The sequence below is a fragment of the Clavelina lepadiformis genome, chromosome 9 (assembly GCF_947623445.1).
Source record: "Clavelina lepadiformis chromosome 9, kaClaLepa1.1, whole genome shotgun sequence".
Taxonomy (NCBI): domain Eukaryota; kingdom Metazoa; phylum Chordata; class Ascidiacea; order Aplousobranchia; family Clavelinidae; genus Clavelina; species Clavelina lepadiformis.
This window is the reverse complement of record NC_135248.1, coordinates 9,916,341-9,932,233: the sequence shown is the minus strand read 5'-3', so window position 1 is coordinate 9,932,233 and position 15,893 is coordinate 9,916,341. Positions and strand designations below refer to the sequence as shown.

General features: G+C 33.8%; 2 protein-coding genes across 2 annotated transcripts; both read left to right on the top strand.

Moving 5' to 3' along the window:
• The first annotated feature begins 2,468 nt into the window (after positions 1-2,468).
• On the top strand, positions 2,469-15,282 carry LOC143470106 (uncharacterized). The gene is made up of 6 exons (XM_076968005.1): positions 2,469-2,691; positions 8,861-9,001; positions 9,413-9,522; positions 13,484-13,661; positions 14,024-14,108; positions 14,336-15,282. Exons 1-6 carry the CDS (start codon positions 2,599-2,601, stop codon positions 15,028-15,030), a joined length of 1,302 nt encoding a protein of 433 aa, XP_076824120.1. The 5' UTR covers positions 2,469-2,598; the 3' UTR covers positions 15,031-15,282.
• Positions 5,863-8,895, top strand: LOC143470108 (uncharacterized). Its single transcript, XM_076968007.1, has 2 exons — positions 5,863-7,374; positions 7,687-8,895. The coding sequence occupies exon 1, from the start codon at positions 5,871-5,873 to the stop codon at positions 6,720-6,722; it is 852 nt and encodes a 283-aa protein (XP_076824122.1). The 5' UTR covers positions 5,863-5,870; the 3' UTR covers positions 6,723-7,374; positions 7,687-8,895.
• Positions 15,283-15,893: the final 611 nt, after the last annotated feature.

Here is a 15,893-nt window from a genome sequence, read left to right as displayed (position 1 = left end):
TAGTTTTATTTTGAGTTAGATTTAGATGAGGAGATAGATTTGGGGTACTATGTTATAACATTTTTAAGTTAGGTTAACAAAAAACTGTGAGAAGTAGCTTCGAATGCACGATTTTTTCGGTGAAATAGTAGCAGCGAAAAACATTGACTGTTCTTTCGTAATAGGTTAAACTCAACTTTGTGTAGATAGATTTAAATAATAAATAGCATTTACAATACTTCTAGGCTTTTATTTAAGAAGTACTTCCCCTTCACGGGCGCCGAACTTGGGCGGACAGGGCGGACTTTTCCGCCCTGGATTTTTCTAACAAATAATAGCGATTTTACGTTCAAAAGGTTATACAGTCAAATCCGGTTAATTGCATTCTGGATAATCGCATAATTCGTTTTATCGCATAATGGTTTATTGCATAATCCGCTTAATTGAATAAAAATGAAGGTGATTTATTCGATTATTCAAAAGTTTTTTAAAAGATAAAATTGAAAACAACGCGCACTGGGAGCGCACATGCAATGCGTAAGCTTTGTGACTTGTACTGCACTTTGTTACGAAACAATCAAACCAACAATGTTTAATTTAAGCATTAACACGTGGCTGTCAATACGCACACATTAAAATTCGCACTGTTTTAGTTTCATTTAAGCGTTGCGTTAAGATGATGCCGTAATATGTGAAGAAGTTTTACGAAACAAACAAGTTGAAAAAGACGACAACAATAAAGAAAGCTCTGCTGACGCAATTAATCGCTGTGACAACACCAAAAAATAAAGAAGTTCTGCATGTACTTCATACAATTCGCCAACGACTACAGTTTGAAGGGGCGGACATGGCTACATTTGTTCGTTTAAAAACACAAATGCAAGAAAGCATGTTTTCATCTTTTGCGCGTTGGAATGAATGGATGATCGCAATACACAATAAACGTTAGTGTTTTGCGTGTTGACGTCTTTACACGTGACCAGCTTCGCACGTCAAGTAAGAAAATAAGTGGAATTTGCACTTTCGCATAAACGCATAATTCGTAATCGCATAAAAAGGCTTGGCAAATTGACTATGCAATTAACCGGATTCGACTGTATTTGCTATTGTTGGAAGTGTTTTCCCATCTCTGGTGTTACGTCTGTACAGACAAACATAATGACCAAAAATAACCTTGGGACGACGCATGCGAAGAGTTTAAAGAGAATAGCGAGTGCAAAACTAGAAGAGGGTGCAGAAAATCACAGACGAGATACTTTACTGCAGGGTTGAAAATTTTAACGTTCTTGATTATGTGTCAAATAGAAGTATATTCAGTAATCGTTGCTGCTAATTTTGTTAGATCTGTTTCGTTTTTTTGATGCGAATAAATAAAAAACGAACAATAAACAAATAATAGATAATGATTGAATAATGCGTATAAGAATGTCGTTCATTTTTTGCCGTAAACTTCACAGAACTAAAAGTAGGACGTATGGTAGAACAAAGAACATGATCCCAGCGATCCGTACGCAGAAAAAAGTGGCAAAGCACTAAGACATGAATAGAAATACAATTGTGCTATAAGTGGTAGGTTAGCATAACTAACAAGTCTAGAAATTGTATAAAAAGCAATTTACAACAATCTTTGACACGGGGAATTCCCAAACATCTGAACCCATTCACTTTTCCGCCCTACATTTTATAAACTTCGGCGCCTATGTTCCCCTTAATACATGTTTTTGCAATATTTCACACCTGTAAGGGTCCAGTTAATAGTGCATGGCCCTGTGCTAATACGGTAAATGAAAAACATGCAAAGTATGTATAGCAATTATAGTCTCTTACAAGAGTGAAGACCTTGACACAAAAGACAAAAACGAAGACAAAAACATGTGAAGACCTTGGTGCGGTATGTTATGCTTAAAAGTTTTTAGTGCAGAACACAGTAACTTGGGTGCCTTCAGCACTTTGTTACGTGTGTAATTTAATTATGTCATAATTAAATTTTGGTTTAGTCCCATCCCACCATACTTTTCGCTCCGTATAGTTAATGACGAAAATAAACAATACAAGTGCGGCATGTAAATATGCTCGGCCGCAATGGATGTTTGCACTAAGACTTAGGTGCGCAATTACCCAATAATGTACACTCCAGATTGGAAAGTTTGCTAAGTGCGCGAGGGATTAAATATTATTATTGGACTAAACTTTGACGTATTCAACCGTTAAATCAATTGAAAAGTGAGTGCTCAAAAGTTCTGTCCATATCAATAATTGCCAAATAACGCACCTTACATGCGTCACAGAAGCTCATGAAAAGCAGTAACATTAAGTGCGCCTATGCCAAATTCTGCAATCTGGATCTATTAGCCTATCACTTCAGATTGATCATTGAACTAAACTAAAAATAAAATGCAGATTTCCATTACTTTTACTCCATGTTACAGACTCAAGTTTGTCTTGGAGGAGCTCAAAGTTTTCGGACTTAGAATAGTAAATCACTCTATTTTGCATGTGCATAATTAGGCTGTAGGTTTGGGTTGGTGTCAGTCCAACACTTCTTAAGCTACTTGTATATAGTTTACAAAGTTGAAATTTTTCTGAAAGCATCGTAGACAATATTTCAAGGAATACATTATGTCTAAGAGTCTATTTCAAGATGTCAGGGAAACTTTGGATTCAGTGACAAAGGATGATGGAATGGATGTTGTAAATTGCAACATGCAGCAGGTAACACTTTTTGTTTAGAACAGGAAATAAAAAATCTGCAGAGAAAACATAACTGTACAAAAACACTCTAAAAAACTGATTTTATACAGTCAAAGTCAATCAATGGCTTCTCATTTCCACGTACTATACATCTGGGTGTATGAATCTCATATACTCAGTCAGTGTGTCAGTTACATTCTGGAAAGACTTTAGACGGCGGCGTCATGATGCCCTTTAATTTTTACCACTGGGGATTGCCGTGTTTTTTTGAGAGAAGCAGGAAAAAATGTGTTTACAAAAGTAGCCAAAATTTTGTTGGGCTTTTTAAGATTACTCCAAGTAGGTTTGTCAACTTTAACAAATAAAACTTTTCTATTTCAAACTGTATAATTATCCTTGCAATTAAGTAACTGTTTGATTTTTTTCATGTATAACTGTATTTAATCGCTTTTCTTTTAACACTAGAACTCTGGCAATGTTGATTTCCACATTTTTATAAGTTCAATATGCAGTTTTTAACAGTTACTGTTTGCTCACGATTCTCAGAATTTACGCTGTCGAACAAATTTTTGTTCAGTTACTTTCAGCTCAATAATTAAAATATAAAATTTATGTAGCAAATTTAATTTTGAACAGAACTCCAAAGGTGTCGATTTCGACATTAGTTTTTCAGATGCACGACAGCTATCCAGTTAGTCATGTGGGATAGTCCCTCCAAATAATTGGAAAATATGTATCTCAACCATTGTGAGCAAAGTCACATGGTCTAATATCTACCTTTGAGCCTATAGTCGCTGTAGCCTGGCTAGGCTCAAAGATGGAGATTAGTACGATTAGCTCTAGGAATATATTTCAAGTTACAATTATGTCAATAGTTACCTTTTAGTTCAGGAAATCCCCAACTTTCAATCTGCCCGGTACACCCTCATCTAGAATTTTCTGTATCCGCCACTGTATTGAGTATAGTTATTACTTAAAGCATCTGCAATGAAAGTTTTTTGAAAATGAAAGTGATTTTCCTAAGTATTATATATATGTTTTTTAGTTACCATATATTTCCTCAATTATATTAAAATGCATGATTTGGCCAAAATAGTTTTGTTTCTTTTTTTTGAAAATGAAATTTCAAGTCCAAAAATGCTCAGTTAGAAACAGCTTTGATAGCAAGATAAAAGTAGAAACAATTCGATGATTTTATAGGTTTCACATAATTTAAACAATTTGGTTTAGTAAAACGGGATTTTTATAATTACGCACAATAGCACAAAAATACAATAAATGGCAAAATCAACAAAACAGAAATACATCTAAATTGTTTTATTTATTTTCATTGAATGGCTGCACCGAAAACTCATTTGTTGCTTTCATGTGAAAGAAATTTGATGGTGAATAGTGCTGCAGCAGAAAAGGCTCGTTCGGTCTCAACTGATGTTGGTGGGATGCTGAGTAACGCCTTGTAAAGGTGCTCCTAATTTGCTTGGTCTTTTTTCTGTACCTTCTAGCAGTTTCATCTCCTGCTTGATTATTGCTCGGCTTCCAACATCACATGGCAATATGTTGGACTGAATTTGTGTGTAACTTTCAGAATGAGTCTGGAGCCTTTTAAAAAGGCTGTAATTAATAGAATTGTTGTTAGCCAACTCAATTTGTCGTTCTTTGTTTTGACTTCCTACTTCATTAGTGCCGTCCAAACAAATGACTAATTAAGGTCGTAGCTGTTTCCAAAAAGCATTGTTTAGTATTGTTGCTTAACAGGATGTTATCATAAAATACATCAAGTTGAAACAATGAATTTGGGTTTTGAAAGTATCACAACAAATTGACTAGATCATGTTGTTGTCTTTGTTGTATATGGTTTTTAATGGTACAAAGCAAATTTTTGAGACAAAGTTGATCTTTGCTTTTTTATTTCAGTAATGAGAAATTGTAAAATTCCTTCAGCACTCAGCAATTTTGCATCCTGACAACACAAAGCTTCGACGGAAAGTTTTACTATTTCAAGCGCACATTTCATCTCATCCGCAAGAAAGTTCAGTTTCTGATATAACATAGGCAATACACGAATCCAGTAAAGCTTTTATTATATACTTTTTAACAAGAAGAAACCTTTCAATCATTTGAAATAGAACTCCAACAAGTTTTACAGCAAAGGATAAGGGACAACTCATTTTTCTGTTCTAATATCACATATAGTCAGTTGGGGCAAAAAAAAAACATAGGGGTACTTGGGGTAAAAAAGGACAACCCCCCAACTCCCCCTAAGAATGATTTTTTTGAAAAAGCTTTGCATGGTTAGAAACATCATTTATTTGCATAGTTTTTTAACATACAATACAGGTCTAGAGGTAAGTACTCTTCAGGAACTATGCAAATCACTAAATTGACCCAAAAACGGTCCAAAAAAACTTTTTTTGCTCTTTACTAAACTTTTTGTGGATAGAAAACGATGGTTGACAATCACAATCTTTTTATGTGTATCTACATAATATTTTAGTATGATTGTACTCCAGTACTTCAATTTTGATTGCTGTTAACCTTTCATTCTATTCTATGTTGTCTTTTTTTACCCCAAAACTACACAATGTGTTGGGACAAAAAAAGACAGTTGTTTTTATTTTCCCTGTGCTTGTTTTTTTTTACCCCATCTTTAATAACTTTCATTTTAAAACGATTTTGCTTGCTATAAGGAATTAAACTAGCATTTTAATGTTTTACTTGCATTGTCTCAGTTTCCTGATCTCTAGTAAATACATTAATCCTAATGTACTGATGATTCATTTGAAATTAAGTTAAGCGAGTGAAGTTAAGCGTGAAGTTTCACTCTCCAATCATTTTGTGTTGTTCTTTGTAGTTAATTGATTTATGTACCATTCCACTTTGTTGAACTCCTGCCAAATAGCCATTCAAAAGCTTAACCTTCTTGTAAGCATTTACCAGTTTCAGAAGTCTCTGTTCAGTGTTAGTTTAACCAGTCCTGGTAGCATTGTGTTTCTCCAAAAGATGAAGAAGGCAATCCAATTTTGGAAAAGACCAGTCCACAGGAAACTGAATGGTCAAGTAATGTGGAAGAAATGCCGTCCACCTCATCAATCTGCAACATTTAAGCTGTTTCCACACCGTCGACGAGCACCACAGTACAATCACGGATCAGAACAACAAAGGACATCATCAATGAGTTGCAACTTCACGCTCCCGAAGGGATGAAGTATGAAATACGGCTTGTGTCAAAAGATGAATCGGTTTCGATAGAAACTGTGTTAAAATCAAGGGGACGACAAACAAATGACAGGAAAAAAAAAAGAAAAAGAGTGAAGATGAATGGAAGCATTTTAACAAATGAAGAATTTAACGAGCAAGTTGAAAACTTTGAAGCAAATGGAACAATTGCAAAAAAGAGAAAAGCTGGGAGAAGGAAAAGGAACGCAGACGAAGATGAAGAAATAAATTCACTGGACCTGGAGGAGGAGGAAGAAATAGAAAGAAGGATGGAGCGAGAAATTCAAAGACAAATGGATGAAGACATGAGGAGAGTAGATACAGAGGATGAGAGGGTAGAAGAGTCTGACGATGAATCTGAAGAAATGAATGACGAAACAAGAGAAGACACAGTTGTTAGAATGGAAGATGTAGAGGAAGAGAGAAGAGATGTAACTGAAGAAAGTGTAAATGAACAGAAGAAAGAAAAGAGAACAATTAAATTGGAAATAAACAAAAAGCAAGTTGGAAAGTACTTTGCAGTGTTTTGGGAGAAGCCAAAAACATATTATTGGGGAAAACTTCTGAAGGTCTTCAGAGACGAGGTTGATGGAAAAATTGAGCAAGCTGAATTTAAGTTTTGGGACAAGAAATCAACTTCAGAAGATGCAGTGTATTGGGACTGGCCAACAAAGGAGGACATAGCTATAGTCAACGTTGAAAATTGTTTTTGGGGTCCTTCAACCGCAGTGTTAACTTCTGTCAGACGTGCAAAATCATATTTTGGTTTTGCCGAAGAAGAGGAAGTGAAAGAAAAATTTGTGTTCCTAAGCAAATATGGACTTCATAATGCATAAACTTCTTTGTTTGTTTGAACAAGATATTACAGTTTCATCCTCATCTGTATATATTGCTATTTCTTCTGCTTTGTGTTGCTTTTAATAAACAAAATTTGCTGTCGAAATTGATTGTTTTTTTACCCAGTGCATGGTTTTTATTGCCCCAAACACTGGGGGAAAAAAACAACATAAAATATTGGATAAAAATAAAAAGAATAAACATAATGCTCCAATTTATTGGATACATCAATGGAATATTAATATTGATCAATAGAGGGTAAAACTTGACTTTTTGGCCCATTTTTTAGCGAGAAAATCAAAAGTTTGTCAATTTTGCATTTTTTTGCCCCACTTGACTATACATACTTTTGTAAGACTTCGTTTCTTACCGCGCTTATTCTAAATACTTTAATAACTTTTTGCACCTTTTTGATTACATACTCTGTTGTAGGATTGAAAACAGGTGTTTCGTTTGTAGCTGTGGTTGCTATATTGAGTAACACTTCCTCTTGTAGAGAACATCACAGACATACAGCCAAATGCAGGCCGTGTGCATAGCAGAGTTGCTGACTAACTTGAGAAATTGTACCCTATTTCTTCATAACGGACGCACCATCACACACAATACTGGCTAAAGATGTCTATAAGTTGTTTGTTCAAAAATCGCAAGGTGCTTTTTCAGCAGTTGTATTTTTTCGGTGTCACTTGATCCAAGCGTTCAGAGTGTCATTAAACCGGGTATTGCATTTAAGTTTTACTTCTGTTTTGCTGATTTTTTATAAGTCCATAATACTTGATTTAGCAAGAGGAAGTCGAAAACCTTATGCACAGAGTGATTCACAGATGAACTTACTCTTGCATTTGGCATGAATAGAAAAACCATCTACAGTGACGAGTTGCGAAACGATGCTCTGCATACCTTCCTTCTTACTTTGTACAAACGACATGATAGACTTTTGTTGTATTTTCACTTTCTTTTTAGAACAAGGCTGTTCTTCACTACCTACCTTAAAGCTGGGCCAAGTCTTAAAATGACGGGTGAGACCATTATTTGATCCACCTTTACAACGAAGCTTTTTCGAACAGTGATGACATGTGTCTTGAATGCTTGATTACCGACTAGGTAAAAATGTTCTCAAACTTAAGGCTGCGGTAATTACTGTTTCATTTTGCGGCTATATAAAGTATGACTGAATGAACGTTATGCCACTACTTTTGAAACTTTATATTAAAAAGCATGTGCAATAAAGAAAACTTTATCAAACTAGTTTAATATGAAAACCATTGTGTCTTCATAGCACTCATACATCCAATTGCATATTTTTTTTGATTGCTAAGATTGAAATTTACTTCCATTTGCAATCTATTTTCCTACTTTTGACATAACTTTGCTAACTTGGGAAACTGGGAATTTTTACGAGTAAAACCAGAAAACAGAAAGGTGAAAAAGTCACTAAATCCTGGGAATTCTCGAAACCGGGATCCCGGTTTTCAAACTCTAGATCAGTGGTTCTCAACCTTTTACTGTTTACAGTAACCATAAAAATCTGTGACCCCCTTCTCATCAATAAAAAATGTATAGAGATTGTTGATTACAAAACACTTCTTACTTCACTACTGCGTGTGCAGTAGCCTTCGTGCCGCTAATTTTGCACAGAAAGTGCAAAACGTGAAAAACTTCTGTCCCATTTTGCCTGGTCTTCTCCTACTGCAACACTATAGCTCACTAGTGAGGCATCTGCTCATGGCCCCCGGTTGAGAAACCCTGCCCTAGATGATACTAAGTACTCTTAGTGGTATGTTGTTTGTCAAAGGAGCAGGTCACAGGTATTTTTTAAATTTTAGAACATCAATTTATTTGCCCATAAAACATCACAAATTTCGTATATAACTTATGCACGTGGCACTTTATAGGCTGCTATATTAAATGCTTTATCGTATTCTCACATGCCCACATTTACATCTTTTGCATACTACTACATCCATAGATGATTTTTAACAAACTGCAAAAATTGCTGTTACATGGCATGTAATCAAGTTATAAATAATAATCTTTATAGTTCAATAAATATTAAATAAATAAATAAATCTTCTTTCTCAAGTATAAATAACTCTATATAATGGATTTAGCAAGTTGTGCATATAATTTTTTTCAGGTCAAAGAACATGTGCGATCTGTGTTTTCCAAGCATATCCATCAATTACGTTTGCGAGAGCAGTCTTTACTGAATCAAGCTGATAATATGCATGAGTGCTTGAACCAGGTTTACCACAGTAAGACCGAGAAATTGTCAGAGGTACGGTAATACAACCTTGCATGTTAAATACATGTGACTTCACATAGCATTATTTGACGACATATAATTATGCTGAAATTTTGTGATTCCAGTTAGGGTTTTATTGTTTTGTTTATAGACATTTTACCAGAACTAGTTAATCTACTAGTACTTTGAGTTTTTCCACATGTTGAGTGAGTCAAAGAGATAACAAGCTATCTTTATAGTTAATAGTATAACATGTATTAGAAACCGTAATATGTGTCATTATTCTAGTCATAATATGTTGCAATTTGCTAATATGATGTTTACCTGTGTAATTTGCATATCTTGGTTGTACTTTGATTGATGGATAAAATTTTAACTCATATAAACTTATTGTACCATATTACACTGCTTGTGTTATTAAAATGTGTTTAATATCTTTAAAAGGAGAGAGGAAAGTTACTTGGGTTTTTGGAGTTATGTAAATATCCTGAATTTAAGAACAGCGAAGCATTTCATCATTGTGCTAGAGGAGCTTTGAAAAAATACAAGTCACTGTAAGTTGTGGTTTATAATAAAAAGTATGTAAAAGCACAAATCCAAATTTTTCTGGCACTGATCTGATTTCAGTGTTAAATCCCGTAAAAAGCTGATACTGGCTTTTGAATTTTAACATATTTGCCAGAAGATCATCTAGATATATTATCTTTATTTTGTTCTTTACGTTTTCAACTAGCCCACTGATTTCCAACCTGGTGGTCAGAAACCTTTCAAGGGTTTCACAAATGTTATCATAAATTCTGAAAACTTACCATGTAAAATCTATGCATGCCGCCCTTACCTGCTTTCAAGAATTGTCAACATGTTAATCAGAGTTTACAAAAAAATTTCAGTCAATTTTTAATTTAATAGATTCCAAAGTTTCCAAATACAATATTGAAAAGTGTAACATTTAAACGTTAACTTCTAGTTCTGGAAACATTGACATTGTCACCCATAGGCGGCAGTACAGAATATCATTTTACCTTTCATTTTAATTTGGATTCTATTTTGGATTTTACTTTAGATTGTTTTGAATTTCATATTGATATTTTTGTAATAATTAAATTTTGGCTTTGCTTTTGATTTCATTTTTTGGATTTCAAGGATTTTTAATAATATATATATAGTAGTTAAGCAGTTTTTGCCAAAATTGTATCACCCATCTGGCTTCCCATTATGACTAAGACGGCTGTCATTATGATATCACAATGTAAACATAATATGCCTTCATATGGCCAACTAACGTGTTTTGGGTGAAATAGGTCTACATCTCCATAGGTAGGTGATTAGTAGCATGTATTGTTTATTTGTAGCATAGGAATGTCACAAATGACGGTATATGAAGTATTGGTAAGCATTGTTGTTTTTACCGCACGAAGTTTGAGCCTACAGCCAAGGCTGACCTGTACTGTAGGTGAGTATTTACTCGTATAACTACACCAACAGTAAGCCAGATTTACTGCAGAAACTATTACTGGATAACTGATAATTTATATTTACTTTCTTTTTTTTGCAACAGACATTATTTGTTTGAAGTTGTTGGTGTTTATTTCAATCAAGTTTCATGCTGTTTGTGTAATCTCTGCAAGTTTACTTGAACGACATAGCCTACAATTAACAAAGAGTTAATACAGTGTTTCCCAACCTTTTTAAGGCATGGATTATTGGCGTACCAACATAAATCTTTGTGGACTCTCAGTACAATATAAATTACAGAAATTGGTGTAATGGTACAATCACTAATACAACAGAATTGGTTTTCTGATTTTCATCTAAGAAACATTTAGTTTGTGTTGTAATTTGTGGAAACAAAGAGTATAGAAACACATAAGTTCTGTGTTAGGATATGTATAGTTTTTAAACAAATGCGAATGGATATGTATACTTATAAAAGACAATTTATCAAAGTATCTAGCTGTGCATGTAACATTTCGAATCCGAATTCATAAAATATACTGTGTTGATTGCGCTAATATAGTAGCAATCGCAACAAATAATGTGTTGATAGGCCTCAGCTGTTTTGACAAGATTCAACTATTATCAATCACATGGTGCCCTTCAAAAGAAACAGCACAAGCATTTATTGAACAAATGCAAAACTGTAGATAAAACTGATAAACCTTTCGATATTCAAACATTCTAAATATATAAACTCTTAAATACTATGTAAAACAGGATTAAGGTGTGATTGATGTTTTACTTTTTCCATACATTCAAAAATCTGTAATAAATTTATTTCTTTAATGTTGTGTAAGGGTAATGTTTTTAATACCAAAAGGAAATATAATTTCCAAATGTGACGTCATAATATTTGAACCTTTATATAAATTTTAAAATAAAAAAGTATTATTAATATAACCACATAAATGCTCTTTGAATCCTTTTTCTTCGCAAAAGAAAAAATATCGGAAAACATGTCCTGGCAAAACTCAAGCAATTTCAAGGCTACATTTGCTACATTCATGTCAACCAGCAGGTGCAATTTTGGCATGTGCATTTGTTTTATGTTTTCTAAATTTAGTCCAGACAGGCTCCTTTTAACATACTTTCCGGCTCATCCCTTAACAATACATGCGTAACCAAACCAGAACCTTTATTACATTTCCAGCAGTAGGGTTTCGATAAGTAAATGGAAAAAACATAACATCTATGTCTGCCCCCATCTTTCATATAGCTAAAAATTTCATGAACAAATACAGTACAACAAAAAAAATTTGAATCCAAGTATAAAAGATGAAAAGTTATCAAAAATCAACATTTTCATAGAATTAGTATTTAGCATAGTCTTTGAAAAATTTTATGCTTTATTCCAATTTTAAGGAAAATAAGCTAAAATTAAAAAAATCTATGAAGTATTACCCTATAGACAAGTGATGTATATTATAATATACGTCCTTCATTCGAAAATGACTAAGTGTATTTAATAGAAAACATATTGCCATATAGTACAGTACAACTTGGCTAATTTGATACCTCTAGGAAATGACGAAAGAGTGTCGAATTAGGTAAACTGCTTCAATGTGTAAACGGGCAATAACACAAAGACATGCACAAAAGACATGTTTACTTAATTAAAATCCGTTGATGCATCTGTATACAGTGTAAAACACACTCATTCATGCAATGTGTTGAATACAAATCCGAACATTCAAGCAATTAAAATTTGCTCATCACTTGAAGATGTGTTACATCATATTACTTCAGCTCACGTTTACGCATAGTTCATGACAAAATGCGTGTCAGGATGAAGGAAAAGTGCCGAAGTAATTAAATTAAAACTTTTCCCACAACCAGGCACGTATGACCAGAAGCCTCACCTGACGAAGCAAACTAAAAATTGGAAATGGTGGTCATTGCAAAAAAATATTACTTACAAAAAATTAGACCGTATTTTTGCTGTTTTCATTAATTATGTCATGCTTACTATCTGTGTTTATGTTGTTTCCATGACAGCATTCGAATCAAGCGTTTATGTGTGGTCAAAGTTCTGAAATACATAAGTTACTGCAGTGCAGAGTTTTACCTCACATCAGACCAGGAAAGTTTTGTAAACTGTATAATGCTTGCTTTTTTTCCTCAGCAAAAATCTCTTTGTTTTGTTCCCCTAGGGAATATGTGCATTGTGTGTGGTACAACTTGAAAGCACACAATGTGATAAATTTATTACCTTTATGGAAGATTTAGTATAAACCTGGATAATGTTGTTTCAAACATAAAACTTCCAAATTTTGCTAGTTTTTTTTTTCTATTTTCGGGGTGTTAGTGGCCGTACAGCTGTGCTAGTTGTTAACAGCAATAAGCAAAGTAATACAATCAGTATGTTCATACACCTTTCAAGCTTCTTTACTTTTCCGTACACATGCTATAAACAACTACTAAACCAAATAACATGTTTGTGCAAATCAGCTACTAGGGAAGTTTTGCTTCAGCGTGGATGTTTTGTTTTACTTCAGATGCTTCTCTTGCATCGGCCTAAGGCCAAATATGACTGGCAATAATCGCCATGGTGATGCTTCAAAAATTGGTGCAAAATAAAGAAGATGGATTTTATTTACAAATAAATGTGAACACATGCTGGAACCTGCAATTTTTTATTTCAATTAGTAGGACAATATTTTTGTTTGTCATTGAGTTAACATAACTCTGAAAAAGTTAGTGCCTCTCCACACGTCACTGCTCACAATACATGGAAATTCATGTCCAGTTGCAGCAAGACAATTTTGGGTTTAACGACAATCATGACCGAGAACAGTCGTTAAACTTAATAAAATGTGTGTAACATTTCATTATGGGATGCAAATAGACTCCATTAATAATTAATTTATCTTACACTAAACTTCTCATATGACCAGGAGAATGCTCATGTATTACCTGGAAAGCCTTTGCATACCACCAATTGGGAAACACGGTCACAGTTGAAGAAAATGTTTTGTATACAGCTATTTGGATTTGTGAAGTATAGCTGTTTTTTTGCAGGCTATTGAATGAAAACTCTCCATCTAGCATTGTTAGCTTTGATTGTGATGAAAACATGATGTCAAAAACTATTCAACGATTCGGAAAGCTTTTCAATAGCATCCCTGATTGTGATGGTGAACATTCTGATGCCTCATGGGAATTCCCTTCAAGTGAAACTGAGTCATTAGATTTACAAGTACGTTAATCTTAATTGTGTTATAAGCTAACTGCAAAGAATACCTATGTTTGTGTCTGAATTCAATCCTATGTTTTCTACAACACAAAGAAATAGAAATCTTGACCGAGCATATCAAAATAATGTTATTGAAACCATTTACTGGATTGTTAACTTTCATGCTGAATACATAGTGTGGAATATCAATTCCTGCAACATGTATCTGTGCACTGATTTGTTGCAATCGTTAAATAGAAATAGCTTTCCTTTTATAAATAAAACTGCTTGTAAAATAAAAAATAAAACTTGTTACTTAAAAATAAAACTTAGTTACTATAACTAAGAAAGGGGCTTGCCTTTATGAAACAAATTTTCTTTAAAAGGTTGATCATGACGGCTGCCATGAAAAGTGTGCTGGAACCTGTGCAAGTCTGTCTTTTGATATTGAAGATGTAAACAAGTATTTTGGTAAACATTAACTTGTATGATCAAAGGCAATGTGTGTTTGATTCCAAAGTCTACTTCTAGATATCCATGCTCCATTAGAGAATAAAAAGCATATTCCGTTTTCTCTGTAATAGATTTTGATTTTTTAGAAAACACTGTTTTCTAGGTATTGTGAAATGTGATTACATCAGTCATTCATTGTTATCCCAGCTGAATACCTAAAAACATTAATGCAAGTTTTTTTACAGGAAAAATGCTGTTGAAACAAGAAATCTCAATGAATGATGTATGCAAAGCCAATGAAGTTTGTTCAAGTCTAAAGGAATGTATTTGTGATGAACCTTGTCATGCAACACACGGATCGGAAACAAATAATGTACCAATAAACAAATTTGTGAACCTAGTTGGTAATGCAATGGGGGTGATTTTAGATTCTACAGATGAAATGGAGAAGTGTGATGTGGAACAACCCGACTATGATTTGGAACCAAAGGAAATATCATCAGAAAAGCATGAACTATTTTCATTCACAGAAATAATCCAGGATCAGATTTTAAAAATTATGGATGCAGATGATAAAATATTAGTTCAGAGCAATATCTGCAGTAATTCAGGCAAAGATGCTGTTACAGTTCCTTTATTTGTTGGGGAAATTTCCGCTGAAATGTCTCGGATAAATCAGCAACAGAAATGTTTCAACAACACGGAAAATTTTCCAACCAGTGCTGAAAATATCTTTTCTAAAGTTTCAGCCCAGTTAAATGCAATTCTAAATGATGAACTGCCAATGTTTGGTGTTGAAGATACGACATTCTTTGCCAAGTTTGAAGCAAAAGTTGGAGATGTTGCTTCTAGTGTGTCAAGAGAAAAAGGTGATACAGAGAAGAAGTGGAGTGCTGTAGCAGATGACCATGAAATACTTTTGGGAGTTGTGGATTATTAACACTGCTATCTTGAAATAATACTATTTCTGTATTAAATTTTGGCAGAAGAAAATTGATTTTAACTTGTCTTGTAAATATTAATGGGTATTGCTTGTTTGTCAGTATTATTGACCAGTGTAAGTATAGCTTACCTACACCAAAATGATTATATCTGCAAGTTGGTTATTACCAAAAGTAGTGATTGCTTTTGAGAAAACCATTAACAGAAACTTTGAAGTTTTTGCAAGTATTTTTTCAGAGTTACACCTCAATCAATTAATCTAGTTTTAATCAATACTGTGAGCAGATTTGCATGAAGCTGTCTTTCCTAGACAACTGCATTATTATTTCCAATGGCAATAAATCTCCAAAATTTAAACTTGTTTGCCTTCATGTTATGCAGTGTGAATAATCATACTACTAATCATGGTTTTTATTTTATACAACATTGTACATAGAGTCAGTTGTGAGTCACATCATAGCGGCAAATTTTGTTTTGTGTCTCGCCTGTTTCATGTGGTCCTGAAAAACACTTACATAAGTATGTTGTAAAAATAAATTTTTATGTACCTGTTATCATATAGTGTAAGCATATTATTTTATGCATTTCACATTTCCAATGCCCTTTGAAAAGGCATTAACGATGCTCGCTTCTATTCGATGGACCTGGCGAACAGTTTTAAATCCGCGGAATTCAATAAAAAAAAATTCCACAATTTGTGACAATCAGAACTTGCATGAAGGCTAGCTCGGTAACTGGGGTTAGAACAATGACGAATCATCCCCCGGGTTTATGTCGTGCAAAGATTATCACACTACTACTGATGTGTTTGCATACTGCTTATCATCGTAACAGCCTATATTTGCGAATCGGTAAAACAGG

Bases quoted from the DNA above. Each gene is read 5' to 3' on its own strand.
- LOC143470108 (XM_076968007.1), top strand. From the start codon at position 5,871: ATGAAGTATGAAATACGGCTTGTGTCAAAAGATGAATCGGTTTCGATA.
- LOC143470106 (XM_076968005.1), top strand. From the start codon at position 2,599: ATGTCTAAGAGTCTATTTCAAGATGTCAGGGAAACTTTGGATTCAGTG. The intron at 2,692-8,860 runs GTAACACTTTTT...AATTTTTTTCAG, and splicing joins TAAATTGCAACATGCAGCAG to GTCAAAGAACATGTGCGATC. The intron at 9,523-13,483 runs GTAAGTTGTGGT...GTTTTTTTGCAG, and splicing joins TTGAAAAAATACAAGTCACT to GCTATTGAATGAAAACTCTC.